Below are 21496 nucleotides of genomic sequence, written 5' to 3' on the forward strand. Positions count from 1 at the left end.
CACGTTTTCAGAAAAATTGGAGATTAAAAGAAATTAACTGTCTCTTTATCTGAACAAACATTTTAAATGGTCTTCAGTTAATAGGTACGCTTCATCAGACACTAGAAGGTAATAAATTAGTTGCCTTCTAAATTGTTTATTACCATTAGTTGCACAGTAACCAGGTAGTCTCAGTGTGCAGCAAATGGCCTTGAGGTGCTATTATCTTTAAGAAAATAAATCAATAAATGAACAAGGATAAGTCTTCAAAACACAAAGCTTTCTTTATTTGGAAAAGCTTATACAACATTGAAAGTTACAGTAGTAGAATGAGGAAACTTTGATAATGATGACAGACATGGGAATAGATGCTCAAGAGTTCCCTCTGCTGGTGAGGAATATTTCATTGTGGTCTGACATGTTTTCAGTTTGATGGAAACTCAGTTTACAGCCCACGTCAATGCTTCCCTGAGTAGCAGAACAGACATATGACTACATTGGTAAAACTGATACAAGAAATCACTGCTAAGGGAGTCTGATAATAAGAAGAGAACTGCTTTAACCAAGAAACAAAACTCTGGAAATCTGGACTGACGAGTACTGTACTTGTAGCTCTTTCAGTTAAAATTATGTATTTATGGATAACAGCAAGAAAAATACCGATCATTGATACATAGCGTGATCAAATAGGTTAAAATAACAAAAGTTGAGTGCAGGAAAAATTGCAATGAGGTATTTTGGTGATTTTTATGTTCAATTGTGTCCTTTTTCTCCTTTGTTAGTAAAATGAGACACAAACCTCTAAAAAAAAAAGAAAAAAAAAGACAGAACGGATCGAGTTGTTATTCAAATACAGCTTTAACACTTGGCTGCAAAGCGTGCCATTTGTAATACCCTGTTTTCACCACAATGTGGCGCACTGTATCCACCTAGCTATCTGTCGTCCATCTTTGATATAAAACGCTTTTCAGGATAATAGGAGTAAAGGTTCAGGTTATGATAGGAATATAAATGCAGATAATATGAGACAAAACAGTCCTTGAAGCCACACTGGCTGGATTGCCTCTGTTGTGGATGATAGCTCTAGTTTGCAGAATTGATCTTGTACTCAGCAGAATGCTGCTGATTGGCTCTTCTTTAGGTATCAGTTAGTCTTACAGGTAAATTACAGATTTTCGAAATTACAGTAAATACTTTTTAAAATCCCTTAAACCTAAGGTGTGTTTATTATGAGAGATTAACATAAAAAGGTAGAGCGTGTGTGTGGGAGGTGGGCGGTGGAGAGGGGCGGAGGGTCAGTTAAACCGGTAGCCTAAACTTTAATGAAACTTTATCTTAAATTCCACAAAAACGGCTTTTAGCTCTTCTATCAGCAGCAATAGTAACTTTTTCCTTGTTTTTAAATCAGATGACTGAACTTAAGCTAAAGTCGTACTAATATATTTACTGTCCTATTACAAACCTTTCCAGTGTATTAATAATACTTTGTTTTTTTTAAATTAGTTATTTAAAAAAAATTATCTCTTGGTCCATGCTTTTAGTCAGGCTGTTATGATACATTTGCAAACTCAATAGATTTGTAGGGCTAGATTTTAATGCTAAACTATGCCTTAAACATTTACATTGCACTTTAAAAGTGTCTGGATGTCACCAAAGTTATTGTGATCATTTGCAGTTAATTAGTACAATGTTTTCCCTTACCTGAGAAAGTAAGGGTAGTTCATTCTTCACTAATTTTAGAAATTGTTCTTTGGTCAGTTTATTGTCATCTCCTTGGTAGGACATGTAGGCACTGAACATTGCAGCCAATGCCATTTCCAGTCTTGTTGGGTCTGACATGTTTGCAGTGCTGTACAAGAATCTGGACAAGAAATAAAATGGATCATAAAATATTACTTGGCATGCATCGGCAGAGGGACAGAAATGTAGATAGACTGTACTTACAATAATTCTTTACTTTTTAAAAATGTGATTCTTAACTAAAAGTTTTACATATGTCAAACGGAAGAGCAGCTTCACTGAAGCAAATACCTTAAAACAAAATACATGCAGTCAGAGTAGAACCAAAAACCAGCCAGTTTAACATAATTACAGATCAATCTTCAACCACAAGAAACAAAATTTGTCTAGTTTCTATCTAAACAATAAAAAAGTCACAGAAGAATCTGCTCCTACCTGGATTCAGCAGAGTCAATAGAGCGAAGAGAAAACCACCTCCACGAGGTTCAAAAGGGTGTTCGTGACACTCCCATTGTCTGTTTCCTGATTAGCAACTTTGTTTGCATTTTTTTAAAAATATGTAACCGCTTCCATCCTGGAGGCCCTCGCATACAGGCAAATTCAAGAGGCCACCTTATACTGCAATCACTAAAATAGGTATAGCTTTCTTATACTTGATTTCTGTTGGAGGACTGGTAGCTTCAGTTTCAGAACTGGTTTACTTATAGTGTGCCTACTTATTTTAGTATGGTTGATTTTCCTTTTTGCCATTTTGACCAGGTGTGGGTAATAATGGTCTTTCTTTGTTGCAGTTATAATTCTTCCCCTGGCCTAGTGTTGATGAGCATACTTGCACAGTTCAATAAAAGATCTGACGAAAGACAAAAAGAAACACTTTCTGATTGCTAGCGACAGCTTGAAGTAAAGTGGCACTTTTGTAATGAAACACATTGACCGAGTCAAACACAGCTGAGGCATGCATATCTCATGTTCATTGTTCAAACAGGAATTTTAATATAAGGAAGTAGTCTACACACCCAACAGAGAGCTGGTTAGGTCATTATTGAACACACCTGTCAGGAAACTTTCCACCTGTGGAGGAAACACTGAGACATGTGAATAGCTATGGCAGTCTTTTTGAAGAACAATCCAGTTTTTGCTTATTGCATTTGTTAGATTTGTATTGTTGGATTGTCATTTATTCCACAATAGTTATTAGAACTGTATAGACAAGCAGGGGCCACAGGATTCGGGGCAGGATGGAATGCTGGTAGATCCAGGCTTTAAATCTTCCAGGCAGGCCGGACTTATCCACCTTAATGAGCCACACTCCCAGCTCCTCATTTGCCTTCTGAATGGCATTAGAGTCTTTCAGGCTGGAGTCGAAGAGTTTCCCCAAGCTCTTGACTGGTTGTTCCGTTATGGATGGAATAATGGTTCCTGAGAGCTTGCCCTTCTTCAGTACCATAGATCTTGACTTGGAAGGTTTAAAACTCATCCTTGCCCATGAGATGAGTTTCTCAAGTCCTTGCAAGCTCCGCCTACATCCTGGGACTGATGATGTTGTAATGGTGAGGTCATCCATATAGGCTCTGATAGGGGGCTGACGAACACCTGACCTTGTTAGCGGCCCTCTGCACTCCACCTCAGCAGCCTTTACCACCATGTTCATTGCAAGGGCAAAGAGCGTAACTGAGATGGTACAGCCTGTTATTATACCTTTCCCGAGGCGGTGCCAGCATGAAGTAACTGCCCCAGAAGTGACCCTAAGCCTGAAATTGGCGCAATAGTCCAGAATCAGGTCCTTGATCTTATTGTTTCATGGTTGGATAAACATATCTATATCTGTTTTAGTCTGAGTGCCTTTTGTTTAGATGAACTGCTGGACTTCCAGACCAGCAGGTTTAGGGAGGTCGTTTATGGGGTCACATTCTGACACCCCCCCCCCCCCCCCCCCACACACACACACACACACACACCCACACATTTACACAACGCACAGGCAAGGTACTCTTTGTTTGTATGTATACGTCATATGTTAATGAACTTATGTATCTTCATGTAACCTCAATAAAAGAACATTGTTGCAAGGGAGCAGACGAGGGCAACTGGGGTCAAGCGAAGGAACGGCGTTTGTAACATAGCTGTAGGACGATTCATTCTGGCTACTTTCTGAAGTAGCGTATTTTAGCCTACAGATTCCAGACTTTGGTCATTATATACTGTATTTTGCAGACAGTAGGTAAAACAACACAAAGTCATACTTGGGAAAGCAGCTACTTTTTGTGTTTTGTATACAAACTCTTTCATAACTCCTGTTGACCAGAGGCTATTTACTAACGTAAGCAAAGATATAGTACATAAAAATAAATTTATGTATCCTCAGAAAATTCAACAACTAAACTTGATCTGAGGATCCTAAAACTTGAAAAAAAAAGTGATTTCTGATGTTTGTCCTTTTTAATTTATTTTTATGTACTATATCTTTGCTTACGTTAGTAAATAGCCTCTGGTCAACAGGAGTTATGAAAGAGTTTGTATACAAAACACAAAAAGTAGCTGCTTTCCCGAGTATATTTATGACTTTGTGTTGTTTTACCTACTCTGTGTCTGCATTGCCGTCAGCATATATCTTTATTTATATTATCATTGTAGAACTGTTAAATTTGTTGCAATTTCTGCTATCCTCTTGGCGTGATCGCTCCTGAAAAATACATTTTTATAAGTCAGTGAGAGTTTTTGCCCTGATCAATAAAATATATATAAAACTCCCTTTGCCAAAAGCTGGTTGCAGCTTCTATCTTATGATATGATTGTTTTTTTCTGGCTCAAACTGACATCATCCGCGAGAGATGTGTTCGACAGAGTCTAGGCCAACGACTCCTTTACAACATTTTAAATCCCGGAAATCAGTTTTAAACCGACAAATACTGTTTTTCCCCCCACTACGTTCTTGAGTTATTAAGGAATGGGTTCCTGGATTTACAGCGATTTTCCCTGTGTTCCGCATCAGCTGAGGGCATCCGGTGCAGGATGGGAAACGTAGGGGGAGGGATGCCTGCGTGAGGAATAAAGCCACAGGCATCTTTTAGTAGTAGCTATTCGGCGTGGATGTACTCGTAAATTAAGAACAAATTCAGATTTTTTTTTTCCAGAAAGCGTTTTGTTTTTATGCCTAAAAGCAGCACAAGGTGCTTATTATCAGTCGGTAATTAACGCGCGTAAAAATGTCCAAATTAAACATCTAATAGAAAAAAATAATATTAATATCCAAAACACTTCTATATTCGAGACATATTTTCGGCATATTTCGCGTTCTTAATATGTGTTACATGGCCATCGGCCTGGACACACCACAATCTATTTCCAGATGATGAAAACAGGGGGAAGCTATGCTCTTAAAATGGCAGAGATGGATTTAAAAACAGCCACATCAGCGATGGAAGCCTTGGTTCGCGCCACCGTAAGTGTATATCTGTGACATTGTGCTGTTAGTTGATATACGCTGAATATAACGTGGAGTATGAATTTGTATTTATTTATTTATTTTAAATAAAGAGTAGCTATCATGTTTTATCATGTTTTAAAGGGAAAAAGCGAATTATCGGCGGAATGTCTCTATCACATGGGCCCAATCCGTGTGCTATCTGTTTCTGAACCTCAATTAAAGTCCACTGAAATAAAATAAAACTAAAACATATTTTTCTTATCATCTTTAGCCAATTAAATATTGATCTTCTTCGATTTTTGCTTTACCGACATTAATGAGCTATAGTCGGTAGCCTACATATCGGACTTGAGCTTAACCTCCATTCAAATGTGGCAATTATAATGTCATTAAAAAAATAATAGCATGGGTGCAGACCCAAATGACACGTTTCTTTTTTCGGCACTCTGGATGCTCGTTTCCATGGAGACGAGATGCAGGACTCGGGGCTGCTGCTGAGACAAATAAAAAAAACGTGTATCGATGCATCTGGGAGCATCAAGCATTGCAGGGTTAAAACCTAGAGGTAATTTTTAGACACGGCTCCAACAGAGCGTGGTGGAGTGGTCTTAGAGGTGCACACAGAGCACGTTCAGCAGTCAAAGGCAGTCACGTGCGTTATCTTTTCCGTCGCCATAGCCCGCTTCCTCCAGAGCCCATCGTACCTGCGCTAGGAGAGGTCGTTGTAATCGCTCAAACCCCTCCCCTCTTTGCACTACACAGACACTGCTCTGATCCTGGAAATGCTGTCATGGCGCCTAGATTCCAGGTGAAGGTAAGGATGCGCTGCTTGTTTTTCCCCGCCGGCCTCAGCAGCAGTGCGGACTGTGCGTGTGAGATGGAGGTAGAGAGCCACAGTTTGTAGCTGTGCGCTCAGCCTGCAGGAATCGGAGGTGCTTGAAAATGCGATAGGCTAAGCTGCTAGAGGATGAGAAAAAGATAGGCCAGAGTTGACATTGGAGAAAATGACTGAGGTGGACTGAGGGAGGAAGGAGGTTATTAGCATTAATCCAGTTTCATACTTCAGTGCAGGTCGTCGCTATCCGCCAGTTCTCTCCGTGTAATTCTAATTTGACTAAGGTGGTGCTATCTGCAAATTGGGTAGATGGTGCGCTATCAGCCAGTATCTGCACAGATTTTTTCATCCGGCTATATTGTATGAATGTAGACCTTTCCTTTTTATATTCCCTTCATAATATTCCAATTGTTCTGCAACCCTATGCATGATCTTTGTGTTTAAATAGCCCTGATGGTGGCATCATATCACATCACAGTGACACAATCCCCAAATCCCCTATGCAGCACTGTCAGTCTGTTTGCTTTGTCCTGGTTTTGAAGTTAACTCATAATGTCTGTGATGCCCTGCAACCAGTTTGGTAGTAGGTTCTGTGTCAAGGGCATCCACAAAGCAAAGGGGGGGGGGGGGGGGGGTTCTCATGACTGGGAAAAGGACAACAAATAAAATATATTATTATTCTTAACATCACTGGACATAAAATCTGTGTATTTTTCACACAGACCAGGATGTAATGAGAGTGGAATTAATCTTTTATCAGATCAGAGTGACTGCAGTGGTAAAGTCACAGGTTTATGCAATAGTCAGTGTCCTTTTCTGTCAGATCCATGTCCTTGAGCAGAGCACGCGTTAGGTGCTCCAGAGGTGCGAGTTTTGATTCGCCATCCAGGTCTGTTTGCTGTAGTTTCACAAAGCGAAGGTGCTGCATTGGCAGTAATGTATAAAAAAAGACAAATGCATTATCAAACCTGATTTTGCGTGCTAATATTACACATTACTACACATTTTTACGAAATTTCTTAGAAACAAGTGTGTTATAGAATTTCTGAGTCATAAAGAAATGTGGCTACTGGCTCATGGTCACATGCATGGCTGTGATTTAAGAGATGGGTGGTTGAATAATTAATGCCTCATCTTAATCCATATTTAACAAGATTGGCACCCTGTGTCGCCTGTGTGGCACATCTTTTTCACATTGCTAAGTATTTCTCAGGGTATCTGCTGTGAAGCCGTTTCCCCTCAGTTGTACATCTGCAAGTCGGACTGGTCTAAAACTTGAATGCTGTTCTGGTACTGAGTAAAAATGTATGTATAGAAGTAAGAATCAAAGCTCTTAAGTATAAAACGACATTTGGCTGAGTCATAGTCTTAATTTTGCATCTTTATGCTATAATTGGATAGTTTTAGATTTTAATCAATTCCATTGGCATTCATGTTTGAGAGCTTTTTATGCTGCCGGCAAATTTTAGTTCCATTTATTCAAGTTAAAGTTTTTTTTGTGCACAGTCAGGTGTCTGTGTGCTGCGTTCCTAAACACAATCATCTTCAGGATGTCTGGATACTCAGCCTGTTTTTCTCTACAGCACCATGTGCAGATAGTCATCCTTTGCTTGTTTGCTTCCAACAGTCTAACATGAAGAGCCTGGAGCATGAGTTGCATTGCCCCGTGTGTAAGGAAATAGTTAAACAGCCTGTGGTCCTGCCATGCCTGCACAGCGTCTGTCTCTTGTGTGCCTCCGAGGTCTTGGTAGCAAATGGATACCCGCCTCCAGAGCTTCCACCAGAACCCAACTCACCAGCCTCCACACCCAACACCCGTTCACCTCGTCAGGCACGCAGGCCCACACCTAAAAATGAACAACGGCCCATCGACCGCGTGCTGCGTTCAGGTTTGTAGTACCTCTCTCCATTTATAACCTAAACTAAAAGAAATGGCAACCATGATTTTCCTTAATTTTCTTTGTTTATAACTGGTTTTACTTTTTTGTTTAAGGTCCACACCCCCCTTCACCATCCATGCCACGGTCTCCCGGTTATGGGACGTACCCAGGTAGACGCCGTAAGGAAGGTCCACCCTTGGTGATGATGTTCCCCTGTATCCCCTGCGGCAGAGATGTTGAGCTGGGAGAGAAAGGCCTTACTGACTGTCTGCGCAACCTCACCTTGGAGCGTATAGTGGAGAGGTAAGTATAGACTCAATCTGCAAACAGAAGATTGGGAGCTGTGGCTCAGGTGGTCGAGCAGGCCATCTCAAGGTCAATGGATCGAACCCCAGCTCCTTCAGATGAATGAATATTAGAAAAATGATCGTGTATGTGACTGAGCGAATGAGACTTGCAGTAAAAAGTGCTTTCTGTGTTTAACTTGAGCAGAAAGATGCTATTTGAGTACAGATTCATGACAAAAACAGTTAGATAACCCTACAGATTGCTGATGTCCTTCAGTGCTCATGATGTTTATGGACAAATGTAAATAAGGAGAGGACTTAGACCTGAAAAGCAGAAGGTATGGGAACAGGTCCAAAACTTATTGTCAGTATTCAGCAGCTGAACCAGCACTGAGCGTGCACTGCAACATGCTGTAGCTACCCTGGCTGACCGCATGTTTCCACAGCTTTCCATTCATCACCTGCTCATTACCATTTGTCTCAAGCACACCCATGGGCTCGACTCACTCTTTGTTATAAACATTTGTGTTCCTTTAATGAGAATTTATTTCATGTCCAAATATTCAACTCATTAATCCTTTATTTGCTTGGTTGCCAGGTCCCACTTCATTAAAAAAAAAAAAAAAAAAAGGTGGAACGAGCTCAATAACGTGAGGCTAAATCAGTCTGTCTTCTCTTTCTCGCTTACCTTTCTCAGGTACAGACACACGGTGAGTCTGGGCAGTGTGGCTGTGATGTGCCAATTCTGTAAGCCGCCTCAAACTCTGGAAGCCACCAAGGGCTGTGCTGACTGCAGGTCTAATTTCTGCAATGAGTGTTTCAAACTCTATCACCCATGGGGAACGCCACGGGCGCAGCATGAGCACATCCAGCCTACACTCAACTTCAGACCAAAGGTACTGAAACACTGACACACGCATACTGTTCATCCACATCTGCTTGTGCTAAAATAAAGCATAAGTGACAGCAGACATGAAGTCTTTTGTTACACTTTTCAACAAGACATGCTTTGCTGAGGGTTTATAAGTATTAATGGTATATGTTGTTAAATAAGTGGTAAATCGAGTGTAGTTATATTGCACTGCATTATATAGAAAGTGTGATTGCCATGTGAGGCACAGTTCAAGTTGCATAAAGGACAGTAATTCTACATTACTGTAAGACTGCATGGATGGAACAGTTATGGTTTCTTTCCATGTGCAAAATATGGATTTCTGACCCACTTAAATTGTAACAACACAAGAAGAAAATACAGAGACCCCTTTACATTTACTTTACTTTTGTTTTTCAGAGCCCTCCGCTTGCTCTTTGCTGCTTAGTAAAAGGCAAATCAATAAATTACCCAAGCATACTCACACTTGTGTGCTACATTCCTGTTTTCTTCCAATCAGTAAAATGTGCTTCAGATTAAATTGTTCTCATCTATTTTGCCTGTCTCGCTCAGGTGCTGACTTGTCCAGAACACGACCAGGAGAAGCTGCAGTTCTATTGTCGGTCATGTCAGCGGCTGCTCTGCCCCCTCTGCAAACTGCGCCGCATTCACACCGGACATAAAATCCTCCCAGTGGCCCAGGCGTACCAAGCGCTGAAGGTTTGACTCACAATCTGACATCTATCTCTGTCCCGCACAGTAAAAGGTTTACTAGAGGCAGGAATACACACAAAGAATGTAGTAGTGAAGCCAGCATATATGTGAATAGTGTGAAACCCTCCATTTCACAGGTTAAAATAATATATTATAGTAGTCAAAGACTGCTTCACTGCTTCCTCTGACAAACAAACCGAAATCAGCTGATTGTTGCACAAGTGCAAATGCAACCGATAAACAGGATCGATCGGCAGGCAGACTAACAATTCCAAGGAACTGGACTAGAGAACCGGTTCTTGATTCCTGTCCCTATCTATCCTTCCATCTTCTTTCACTTGTCTGGAACACCTCACCCAGGTGCCATCTGACAAGGTCAGATAAACAACCTCAACTCGCTCCTTTTTATTTGGAGAAGTAGCGACTCTGCTCCAAGTCTTTCACGCAAGACTGCAGAGATGAGATTCTGAGCTATCATGGAGGAATTGTTGCACCACTTAGACTAAGTCCAGATCTCTAAAATAGTTTTGCACTTCACTAACATTTGAAATGCAACCACCAAATGCAATGAAGGTAAAGATAAAAATGATGCAGTGCTGTTTAAAAAGCTACAGTAATGCAGCTTTAACTGTTAGACAAGCATAGTGTGCAAGATAATGCAGATGTGTGGCTGTGTGAAACTGATAATCTGTGTGCATTTGTTGTTTCTGTGTCACGTATTCGGTGTTAATTTGACAGGAGAAGATTACAAAGGAGATGAACTACATTCTGTCCAACCAGGACACAGTTTTGGCTCAGATTACCCAGCTGGAGAGTTCCATCACACAGACTGAGGTGATTAATACTTCTGGCCCACAAAATCTCCCAGAACATGGGATTAAAATCAGTCAGCAGCTACTGCAAGTATTTGTTCAGCTTGGCTGTTTAGGATTGGATACTATGTACAACTGCTGCATGTTTCATGCATGATCCAACCTGTTTGACTCTTTTACAGTAAACCTGTTACCTACTATAGCTGGCATCCCTAATCATATCATTACAAACCTATATAACTCCAAAAATGTGTTTTTTCTCAAAGTGTTTTATAATGTTATTTGGACCCTTTTTAAGAATGTACCAGCAGAAGCCTGGTGTTAGTTCTCCAAACTTGTCTTTGTGCTTTTTCCTCACCAGGTAAACAGCGTGTCGGCCAGAGAGCAGCTGGCTCAGAGCATCAGGGATTTGACGGCCGCTCTCGCCGAGCGTCACGCTTCGCTCACCCAGGCTCTGGAGGGGGCACGGCAGAAACGAGGCGAGGCACTGGCTGCTCAAGTGGCGGAGAGACGTGGCTTGTTGGAGCACGCTGGGCTCATGGCGTACACGCAGGAACTGCTGAAAGAAACAGATCAGCCCTGTTTTGTGCAGGCTTCTCGCCAGACTCATAACAGGTTTCCTTTTTGTTTGCGTTAAGTAATCACTCTCTGATTTGAATAGATCTTAGATTAGCGCTTTCTTTCTTTTTTTGAGGGGAAATCTTCAGAGACTTCTCTTCCTGCATTCTTCTCTGTGTTGTTTGGCTTCAGGGGAGAGGAAGCAGCCTTAGAATGTATAGGAATCATAACTTCATTGGTTCCAATATAGGATTCATGTTGATCATCTTGCCAAATAAAGAAACAGCATAAGCAGTGTTGTCAGTAAATCCAAAGAATAGCACAAAATGTGTGTATTGTCAAAGTTTCCAGTACCATATTTTTATTCTTGGAGTTGCTTTGCATGAGTCTTATTTATATAATAATAAGCCCCTTTGTTATTTTCTTTCTGTAACAAGCTGTTTTACCTCCCGTGCACCTTTGAGCCTACATTCTTATGACTGGCTGCCTATTTTATTACATTTACTGGGACTATTTGTGCATACCCTTAACTCATTATTTGAAAGTTCAGTTTATTGTTGCATCTGTTATTATAAAAGTAAATATCCATCAGAGAGGAGGCAGGGAACACCCTGGCTAGGTTCAAATGTAAATATGTGAAAGGAAATATGGAAAGCCCCACATACAGCACAGTATCTGGAAATAAAAACTGAAGGGATGTCACTAATGTGCTGCTTATGTTTTTTATTATAATAGAAATATAGATTAAAAGCAGTCTTATCTTTTATTTATTAATGTATTTTCTTTTTCATACATCCTTTTAAACTGTGAGTCTTCCTCACTGTCCCTCCTGAAAGCCTTTGATTCCTCTGACGCCGCTCTCCCTGTTTTCACTGCACTAGGCTGAGTAAAGCAATTGAGAATCTGCAACATTTCACACTAGCGGCCGATCCATCATTCAGACACTTCCAGCTGGACGTCTCCAAAGAACTTAAACTCCTGACAGAGTTGAACTTCATCCAGGGTGAGGAGGGTTCTAGTTGAAGGTTAAAAAAAAAGATACGAATGAAATAGCGTAAGAGCAAGTTTTCTATTAACTTTCTAATTAAACATTCACTGTCTAAATAATTTCATACCAACTACATGCGAGTGGGTTATAGAATTATTATTATTACATATATAACATAACTTAAAAATTTGATCTAATCATTATGTTATTGCCATAGTGCCCTTGGCTCCAGTGATCGATACCCAGCGTAGTCTGGCCTACGACCAGCTGTTCTTGTGCTGGCGACTGCCCCCGGAGTCTGCACCATCCTGGCACTTTTCTGTAGAGTATCGCCGTCGTGGTGTAGTACCAGGAGGAGCGTCCAGAGGTGGGATCAGAGGAGGACTGGCTGCTGCGCGCTGGGGCTGGCAGCGAATGGACGAAGTGAGTGGAAGCAGCGCTGTGATTGACAGGTTGGAAATGGACAGCGTGTACGTGCTGCGGGTGAGAGGCTGCAACAAGGCAGGCTACGGAGAGTACAGTGAGGAGGTGTACCTGCACACCCCGCCTGCACCAGGTGAGGGCACACACCGAGCTTCTTAGTTGTCCTTATTAACAACTGAACAGGACGACTTTGTCACAGTGTAAACACACCCAAACAACATGGCTGTTTGAGGAAAAAACAAAACAAACCAGAAACATGTCAAACTAGTTTGACGTGAGGTTGTTTACATGCATGTCACAGATTGTCCTGGGAAAGCAACCACACCTTGAAACTGGACTACAACCAGTTTTATACTATATATATTTTTGGGAGTCAATGTTTTATTTATGAGATCTTATCTGACGACTCAACATTTACCCCAATTAATAATCATGACTATGACACCAAGCAATTGCATCCCAGTTTAAAGTGCAGTGACTTTCAGGCATTGCTTCAAAAAGGTTCAGATGGTTTCCTGCATAAAGTTTTTTAAATTTTCTGCACAAGCAGCCTCTGTAAGCACTGTGACTTTGTCAGAATTATCACCTTATGATTGTATCTCTCTTTCACCAAGCTAACTGATAATAAACATGCTGTGTATGAACACTGTTGTGTAAAAGTATTCGCCCCATCTGTCTTAGTTTTCTTCATATGTCACACTTACATGTTTGAGATCATCAAACTAATTTTAGTATTAGACGAAGATGATGCAAATACATAAAGCACGTTTTTGTATGATGATTTTAATTCTCAGCAAGGGGGGGGGGGGGAAGCTATCCAAGCCTACACGGCCATGTGTGAACAAATAATTGCCCCCTAAACCTAGTCATTGGTTGTGATGGCAGCAAGAACTGCAATCCAGCTTTTGCAACACCTGCCAGTGAGTGATTCTCCCAGTCAGTCCGGCTCTGGAGGACTTTTGTTTCAATTCTGCCAAACTGGAGGGTTTTGCGTGTCACACTACCACAACCATATTTGACTGTTGCACGAGTGCTTTTATGTTAGTTTTATCTTGGATTTTATGAGCAGCAAACCTTCAAAACCTTCCAAAAGGTTCAACTTTAGTCTCAGTCATCAGTCCACTGAATATTTTCTCAAAAGTCTTTGGGATTATCAGTATGTTTTTTGGCTTTTTTTTTGGCTGGCCACCCCTGGTTAAAGAGTGGAGGAGGACTCTGTGGTTTGTTGATGGCCCAAAGTCTTAGAAATGGCCTTGGTAACCCTTTCAAGACTGAGAGATGTCACTCATTTTGTTTCTCATCTTTTCCTTTAGATTGTGGCATAATGTGTTGCTTTTTCAGATCTTTTAGCTTACTTCACTATCAGACAGCTTCTTTTTAAGTGATTCTTGATTCAATCGGGCCTGGGTGTGACATGTTAAATTAAATTCATCTGTCCAAAAAAATGTTGTTAATCACAGTTAATTAAGGATTTAACAAGGGAGATAATTACTTTTTCCATACAGGTCCAGGTAACTTTTTCCACTTTAATTAATGAAATCACTATTTAAAAACAGCATTTTGTATTTACTCTGGTAATATTTTTCTAATATTAGAATTCAATTGATGATCTGAAACATTACATTTGGGATAAATATGCATGAAACTAAGAAATCAGGAAGGTGGAAAATACTTCAACAGTACAATCACAGCACTGTACAGAAACTGTAAATTTGTTAGACAAGAGTCACATTTTAAGTCACTTGAAAAGCCATAATGTGATAAAAATTTGCTTGTTATGTACATTCCACGAGTAGTTTAATTTAACTGACCTGCGATCAGATTCCCTTGAACACCTTTAGGTTAGACTCTTATGCAGAGCTGGTTTAAAGGAGCAGCCCAACCTGATTTTAGTCCCAGCTCCCAACATGGAAGAATCGTCAGGAGACTCTTAGCACACCTTAATGAACTGCATGTGTTTTAGTGTCATTCACATCTTGCAGGGTTAACAATGTGCACTGTACAAACCATAATCCTCAAAAGTATGAAAATATTAATACCTGAAACAAAAGCAACTGCAGAAAATAAATAAACAAGAAAAACGGTGTAAACACGCAGCCCACTTTTCTTGGTGAAAGCTTTATTACTTGGACTTTATTTTCTGATTTATTTTGTCTGTTTCTCTCGCCATGCAGGCACGTTGCTTGTAACAGAAACACAGAAACTGGCACCAACATTAACTTAGCTCACAGTAACTGTGCATGCTGGAGGTAAAACTGTAAGAAAACATACCCAGAGTAAACACCCAGTAAACAGTTCTTGGCTCACAACGTCTTTTGTGTTTTTTTTTTTAGCGTAGCTAAATACAGCAGGCATCTCTGTTACTCTTCCAAATACATTTGCTGTACCTCAAGACCCCAAGGTCTTTAGACAGTATCAAATATGTTATAATTACTATGAAAGGAGATATGAATTTGGATGGTTTATCCCTCTGTTGAGTGTAAAATGCATCACACACACTTGACACGTTCACCACATCGCACCCATTTTTTGTTTTTTCATTTAAAATGAAAGCATTGGAATGCTTGCTGTGGTGAAATGCTTAAAAATCCATTCTCTTTTCTTTTCTGTCATTCCAATTTTTCCTTTCTCACTTATTTCCACTTCTCTCTCTCTCTTCACTTTTGAATCATCTTCACTTTCTTACTCTTTATTTCCTCATCTTTCTCTCATGTATTATTTCCATTTCACAGCTTTCTACTTGTCATCCTCAACTGTGCTACTTCCACGCTGCCAAACTACGTGCCTCCTACAGAACGTAAGAAGTGCACTCATACGTATCCTCTCACCAAATCTCTGTACCCCATACCACTAAATTATTTGGTCTTTTCCCTGTTTCTCTTTACGGTCATCCCACACATCCTCTGTTCTTCCACCCCTGCTTAGACACCCACTCATCCCTCCGCCTCCCACTTTAGCTCCTGTAACGAGATCTCTCTGAGTGCTGATGAGGTTTGCGGTTTGTTAAGACCTGAGGCTTAACAACATGGATCTGATTCAGATCTAGGGCTTTTTAACCATCGATTTGAGTGATTGTTGAATTCCTCGTGTCCTTGTTGGCTGTTGTTTCCTTCCTGCTATTGCATATCTTCCCACTGTACTTCCTGTGGAAATACTGCACTTAACGCTGCCAAAGCTTCTGTATTTTACTTCCTGAGTCATCAGTGCATTGTGTGGACCAGTGTCCTTTTCTCTTCCAGTGCTGGTGGAAGGAGGTGCATGCCTACTCTGTGGTCCTCTCCCTCTTGGCTCTCCTCTCAGCTGCTTCTTATTCTCCTCACTGTTTTTCTCTTTGCCGTTTTCTGATTGTAAATCTGTCTGTCACCTCCTGTCACTTCTAAAACCCCCATGTGTCATCTCTGTATGCACCTGTCCCTTTGTTTTCTCAATTTTCCCTCTTTCTTGCCTCCATTCTCTTCTTCTCTCCCCTCCCTCTGCTGTGTCCTCTGTCACACTCTCTCCTCTCAGTGCTTAACTTCTACCTGGACTCTCGCTGGGGTCTCCACGCCGACCGCCTGGTGGTCAGCAAAGAGCAGCGTTGTGCCCGCAGCGTTCCTGGTCTCTCTCTGCTGCAGGCTGCCGACCACGCCCTAACTTCCTGTCACCTGACTTCTGACCTACTTGTAGGGGATGTAGCCATTACACAAGGACGGCACTACTGGGCATGCTCAGTGGAGCCTGGGTCTTACCTTGTGAAGGCAAGTGAATTCATGTGCACACATTTCAACAATCATTGGTTATTATTAATCTTTGCCTTTTTTTCCGCAAAGTGTCTCTGTTCTGTCTTCCTCCCCTCAGCCCCCCACCGCCCCCCCACTGTTGACAAAGTGCTTGCTCATAGGGTTTAATCTGATTGTTGGGGTTTTCTGTTTTCTCCATATTATTGCAGGATTTATACTTATAATATAAAGTGCCTTAAGTCCTTGTGATTTGGCACCATTTAAATAAAACTGAATTGAACTGAGCATTTCATGAAAACGTACTGCCAGGTCAATATTCCCATTACTGTGTGTAGAGTATAGTGTAGACTTTTTTTAAAAAAAACTAAATATTCCAGATTAAAAATGCTTTAATCTTCTTAAAAAAAGTACCAAATTTGAGCACTGCTTAAGGCCACAGGTCATCAGATTAAGAAAGACTAATAAAAACAAATGTGGTCGGTGAAACTCAAGGAAAATAAAATTTGTGTTTTTATGTTTATGTTTTTGTGTCGTGACTGCAAACTACCTTTTAACAGTTTCTATTTTAGTTTGAAGAAGAGCACTAGAACAGACAAATGGCCTCTTTGTCCAAACAATCTCAAAGTACAAACTGGCCTGTGTGATACCCAGAGGTCCGAGATGTACGGCTTTAAGGGTATTAAAAAAAATCATAAAATCTAAATTTAAAATGTCCTCAGAGTTGGTGTGAGGAAGGTTCAATGGGAATGATATGTTAATGAAGTTAAAGTGTGATTTCATCATATTTGGTACAATGTAAGATCAGCCTTCTGTCATTTCATTCAACCAAAATGAAATGTTTGAATGAAATGACAAAGTGTGTGTGAATGTGTGTGAATTTAAACACACTGTCTGCCGCCTTCCTTTTTAAAATGAGCCCTAATCCACTTATAATAGTGACACGAACCCAGAGAACACATAAACCCACCACGCGGACTACAAGCAGTTTGTTCTCATTTCCGTGCCTCACCCTTGCTCCCTTTTCCAATTTATTTACCTCTCATTAGTAGATGGGGATCTGCCTTGTCTAGGAGTCGCAGCCAATCCCCTCTGAGGCTTTCCCCAAAGTGCAGCCTCAATTCATGCTTACGCCATCTGCTGTTATCTATTAGAAATGCTGTCGAATCTAAATGAGGAAATGGTTCCAGCTTGTGAAATAACCCAAACTATACTGAAACTAATATACCTAATAACTGTAATTCTCTTTTTCTCCATGGCTCTATTTAAAGGTAATATAAACTCCAGAGTTTTAACTACATCATTTATTTTCTCAATGCAGATTCCAGCTGCCATAGATTGAGAGGCAGACAACCCTTCACACCTATGGACAAATTAGAATTGCCAATTAACTTAACTTACTTGGGACGACGTCTGAGTACCAGAAAGGCCCCAGCCAATATCAAAAAGGCTGACATATCAAATATGTCACCCTTATTTACCCCAATAAGGGCGACATACAACAGCTTCCCATGTATTCTTAATGATGGGTTTTGATACCTCGTATATATTAATAAAGATATTGTCTGATGAGCATTAGAATAGTTTCCAGGTTTTTAATCAAGGGTAGCTGCTCAGTTCAGAAAAGAGCTTCAATGGTTACTCCTATTGTTTTAAGAAAAAGGCTAATCCATTCTTTAAAATGCATCCACTTAATTAAAATAAGGACAAAATTGGATAACTTAAATGAGGTTTGCTATAAAAATAAGTTCTTTATCAATTACACAATGGTTGTTTCTCTTTTCTTTTTGGAACAGGTGGGAGTGGGCCTGGAATCCAAACTGCAGGAGTGGTTTCACCTTCCACAAGACATGGCCAGTCCCCGGTGAGCAAAGAAAATATGACAGCTCCAGATCCAGCCTAATAGATTTTAACTCCAGCAGTGATGATCATGCAAATTACGATTTACTACAATATTAATGCTTATTTATGTGTATTTAGGATCCACTCTTCAAATAGGATTACAGATTAGGTTTAATTTAGTATAAACAAAATCTTAGGTGTGCAAAAAGTAGGAGGCTCTAAATACTTGACTCCACCTGCCAACATTTGTCACACATGCTGTGACTGCAACACCACAAAAACTAGTTTAAAGAAAGAAAGCCGGTGGTCAGAAAAGAACTTAAGAGCTCGCTCTGTCTCTCTGCAGCTACGACCCAGACAGCGGCCATGACAGCGGCGCAGAGGATGCCCTGGATTTTGCGCCGCCCTTCTGCTTTCTGACTATGGGGATGGGTAAAATCTACCTGCCGCAGCACAGCTACCACCATCAACAGCGGGACACCAACAGCAACGGCCATTCATCGCCCGCTGGCCTCACTTACCCGCTGCCGCCCCGGCTCGGTGTGTGCCTTGACTTTGAGAAAGGGCGCGTCACGTTCTACGATGCCCATTCCTTGCGGCCTCTTTGGGAAGGCCACGTGGATTGCACCGGCCCCGTGTGCCCCGCTTTCTGTTTCATTGGTGGAGGGGCCCTACAGCTTCAAGAGCTGGTAGCCAATCGCAACGCAGATCAGACTCCGGTCAGACGGGTGACCATCCAGCCGCGAGTTTCCAATTTAAATAATGGCTGATCTGAAGTTGGTAATCGGGAATGTATTTGGTTAATTTGTGAAGTATTTACAAAGCTAGAGCGAAAAGTTAGACATCTCAGCGACTTTGGTTTGTATTTAATTTTCTTCTACAAGAAAATGTTTCTATAGCAACAAATATGCAATGTAATTATGTTTCTTACATTTTTGTTACATGCAGTTTTGCAAGAGTTACTGCTTAAGTAGTGTCTGGACTATCCAGCACCTGATATGTAATTATATCTTTGATGCTTGCACTTGTAGCCAGGCTATACTGCATACATTTATAATGCTAATGTATACATAGCTTCACACAGTGTCGTCTTTCATGTAGAAGCTTTTATTCTGTCATTTCGTGTCCTTAATGGTTCTCTTTTGTTTCAGAGATATGAACATTATGTGAATACAAAAGAGCTTTTATTGCATCTATAACTAAATCTGTGTTTAACCACAGCTAATGCTAGTCATTCAGCCATTATGATCCCAACCAAAGTGATTGTTTTTCTGGGATGTAAATGTGGTAAATTAGAGGTAGAGAGGAACAATGAGGCAATACTGTAATTAGAGGCTCCAATTATACCTCTGCTGCACAGCTAATCACTAGTTTCCACACTTCTGTTTGTGCATCGCTGTTTTGGATTTCAAATAGTCTGATGTTTGTCTGTGTGTGTGCGTGAGTGTATGTGTGTGCATTTGGGTGTTTAATTCCCTGTTTTCACGGGGGCGTGTGGCTTGACTGATAACGGCACCGACTGGCAGATAGTGAAAACTTGTTTTCTCGCACACAATACTTTGGATTTTTTTCCCCCAACCTTGCTTGATTGTAAGTTAATGAGCAGCGCTTCTCATGAAAAGAAACCAGAAGATTAACGTGTAAACTTCGTCTGCTGACAGAATGTTTGCAAAAGAAAAATGGATTAAGGAAGGAAACACTGAATAAATTCAAATTGTTTAAATTATTACAGACTCACCTTCTGTTTCATTGTGTTGCCGTGGTTGTTAGAATTCAATCAGCGTTTCAGACTGTTCTTAATCGGCGTCTTTACTGTGCTCCGGCAGTGAAACGTTGGCGCCGTTTCAGCGCTAGGGGGCAGCAGTACTCCGTCTCTGAGCAAAGCACTAGAGACACACGCAGTTACTGTAATGGTCTGAATACATTTATTTGGAAAGGAGAATCACTGAGGATGTTCCCCATATATTATTTGGTATGTGATACTGGTAAACAAATGACTGAAATGTGCTGCTAACCTTATTCTTAAATACAAAGATAAATATTTGCTTTGTCTTTCTTTTTTTTGCCATATAAAGAAAATATTATGATGATGAAGGTGATGAAGAAGAATTAAGGAATTGTCAAACTTAGTTTTAAAAAAAAATAGAGAGCCACAGGTTTGATCACTTGAATTAAATAAATAACAAATTAACAAACCAAGTTTGCTCTGCTTTCTTTGTGAGCGATCTCTAAAGTTGACCTATTATACTTTTCCTTTTTTTCCATCATACATGTCCTGTTACAGTTGTGGATGCTTCTATTAAACAAATCAAATTATGAGGCCAGCTTATGTATACAAGTAATTGCTATCAACCAAGTGCAATTCAATGCAGTTTTATTTATATAGCGCCAAATCACAACAACAGTTGCCTCAAGGTGCTTTATATTGTAGAAACCTAGGGAAGAACCAGGCTTTGGGAGGGATGGCCATCTGTATGACCAGTTGGGGTGAGGGGCACAGAACTCTTTCAGAGTTTTTTCTACTCTTGGATCTACATGAAGTGTTTCTAAAATGACCGCTTGTGTGATGGTGAGTTTGAAGGTTGTCTGTCTCAAGTTGCCCTGCAACAAACTGGCGACTTCTCCAAGGTGTACAACCTCTCACTCTCACCCTACTACACCTGAGCTAGGCAACAGCCTCCCACGAACCTGAATTGAATAAGTGGAAGAAGATGGATGGATCTGTATGATGTCAAAAAATGGGGATAATCTCTATAAAATGGTCATCTTGGACGCATTTCTCTGTCTGAACACGGCACCCCACCCACATGGTGTTCAAGCTCTCCATTTTTGAAGGGCAGCCAATCAGAGGAAAGTTGGCATAAAGACAGAGTAGCAGTTTGTTTCAGACCGAGTCTCGGTTTAAGACGGATCGTTTAGAAGTGTAAGTCATGCGAAGCTACTTTAGTAAAGGCAAGGATTTAAATATGAATTTTAAAATGAACATGTTTAAAATTCGCAGCTTACCACATTAGCATACTTGTGGCATATATCTACATGTGGTTGTTTAGCATAATACAAATTATTCATCTATTTGTTAAGGGGCCAAACTGATGCCAACTCACATTCAATGTACACAAGTGGCCTGAAAATCTTGAAACACAAATGCACATGGGAGGACACAACCAGAGAGCAGCCTTTGGACTTTAAACCATTACACCTCTAATGATTTGCTACACTTTGGCCACTGATAGCTGTGGCATTAAATCATTCACTTAACAGCACACAAACCTTTACACGTTGGCTGATCTAACTCATAAAGTCTAACCGGATCGCTCATGCCAAGTTCCCGAACTCCACAGAAAAAGCATTCATTGCCAAACGATCTCTTGGAATTATGTGCTGTAAAGGATGTGTAGGATGTACCAGTAAATCAAATTTTACT

The 21496-nt window shown here is 40.6% G+C and overlaps 1 protein-coding gene and 1 long non-coding RNA gene across 3 annotated transcripts; one reads left to right on the forward strand and one right to left on the reverse strand.

Moving 5' to 3' along the window:
• Positions 1-248: 248 nt before the first annotated feature.
• LOC147303822 (uncharacterized) lies at positions 249-3452 on the reverse strand. Its single transcript, XR_015126867.1, has 3 exons — positions 2155-3452; positions 1681-1840; positions 249-447 (listed from the first exon to the last, which is right to left on the reverse strand). It is a non-coding gene; the product is annotated as an uncharacterized LOC147303822 (long non-coding RNA).
• Positions 3453-4209: 757 nt separating this feature from the next.
• Positions 4210-20245, forward strand: LOC147303823 (tripartite motif-containing protein 46-like). 2 transcript variants are annotated; one of them, XM_086280014.1, is made up of 12 exons: positions 4210-5161; positions 7609-7870; positions 7975-8164; positions 8846-9044; positions 9593-9739; positions 10472-10567; positions 10907-11160; positions 11985-12106; positions 12309-12647; positions 16022-16251; positions 18027-18094; positions 18419-20245. In XM_086280014.1, the coding sequence occupies exons 1-12, from the start codon at positions 5069-5071 to the stop codon at positions 18840-18842; spliced, it is 2424 nt and encodes an 807-aa protein (XP_086136140.1). In that variant the 5' UTR covers positions 4210-5068; the 3' UTR covers positions 18843-20245. The 2 variants fall into 2 exon arrangements, with proteins under 2 accessions (XP_086136140.1, XP_086136141.1); XM_086280015.1 differs by lacking the exon at positions 4210-5161 and adding an exon at positions 5658-5960.
• The last annotated feature ends 1251 nt before the right edge of the window (positions 20246-21496 follow it).

The sequence above is a fragment of the Aulonocara sp. 'chitande type north' Nkhata Bay genome, linkage group LG22 (assembly GCF_057382095.1).
Source record: "Aulonocara sp. 'chitande type north' Nkhata Bay isolate Kocher_YH1m ecotype deep benthic linkage group LG22, A_spYH_male_GT1.1, whole genome shotgun sequence".
In the NCBI taxonomy this organism is placed as follows: domain Eukaryota; kingdom Metazoa; phylum Chordata; class Actinopteri; order Cichliformes; family Cichlidae; genus Aulonocara; species Aulonocara sp. 'chitande type north' Nkhata Bay.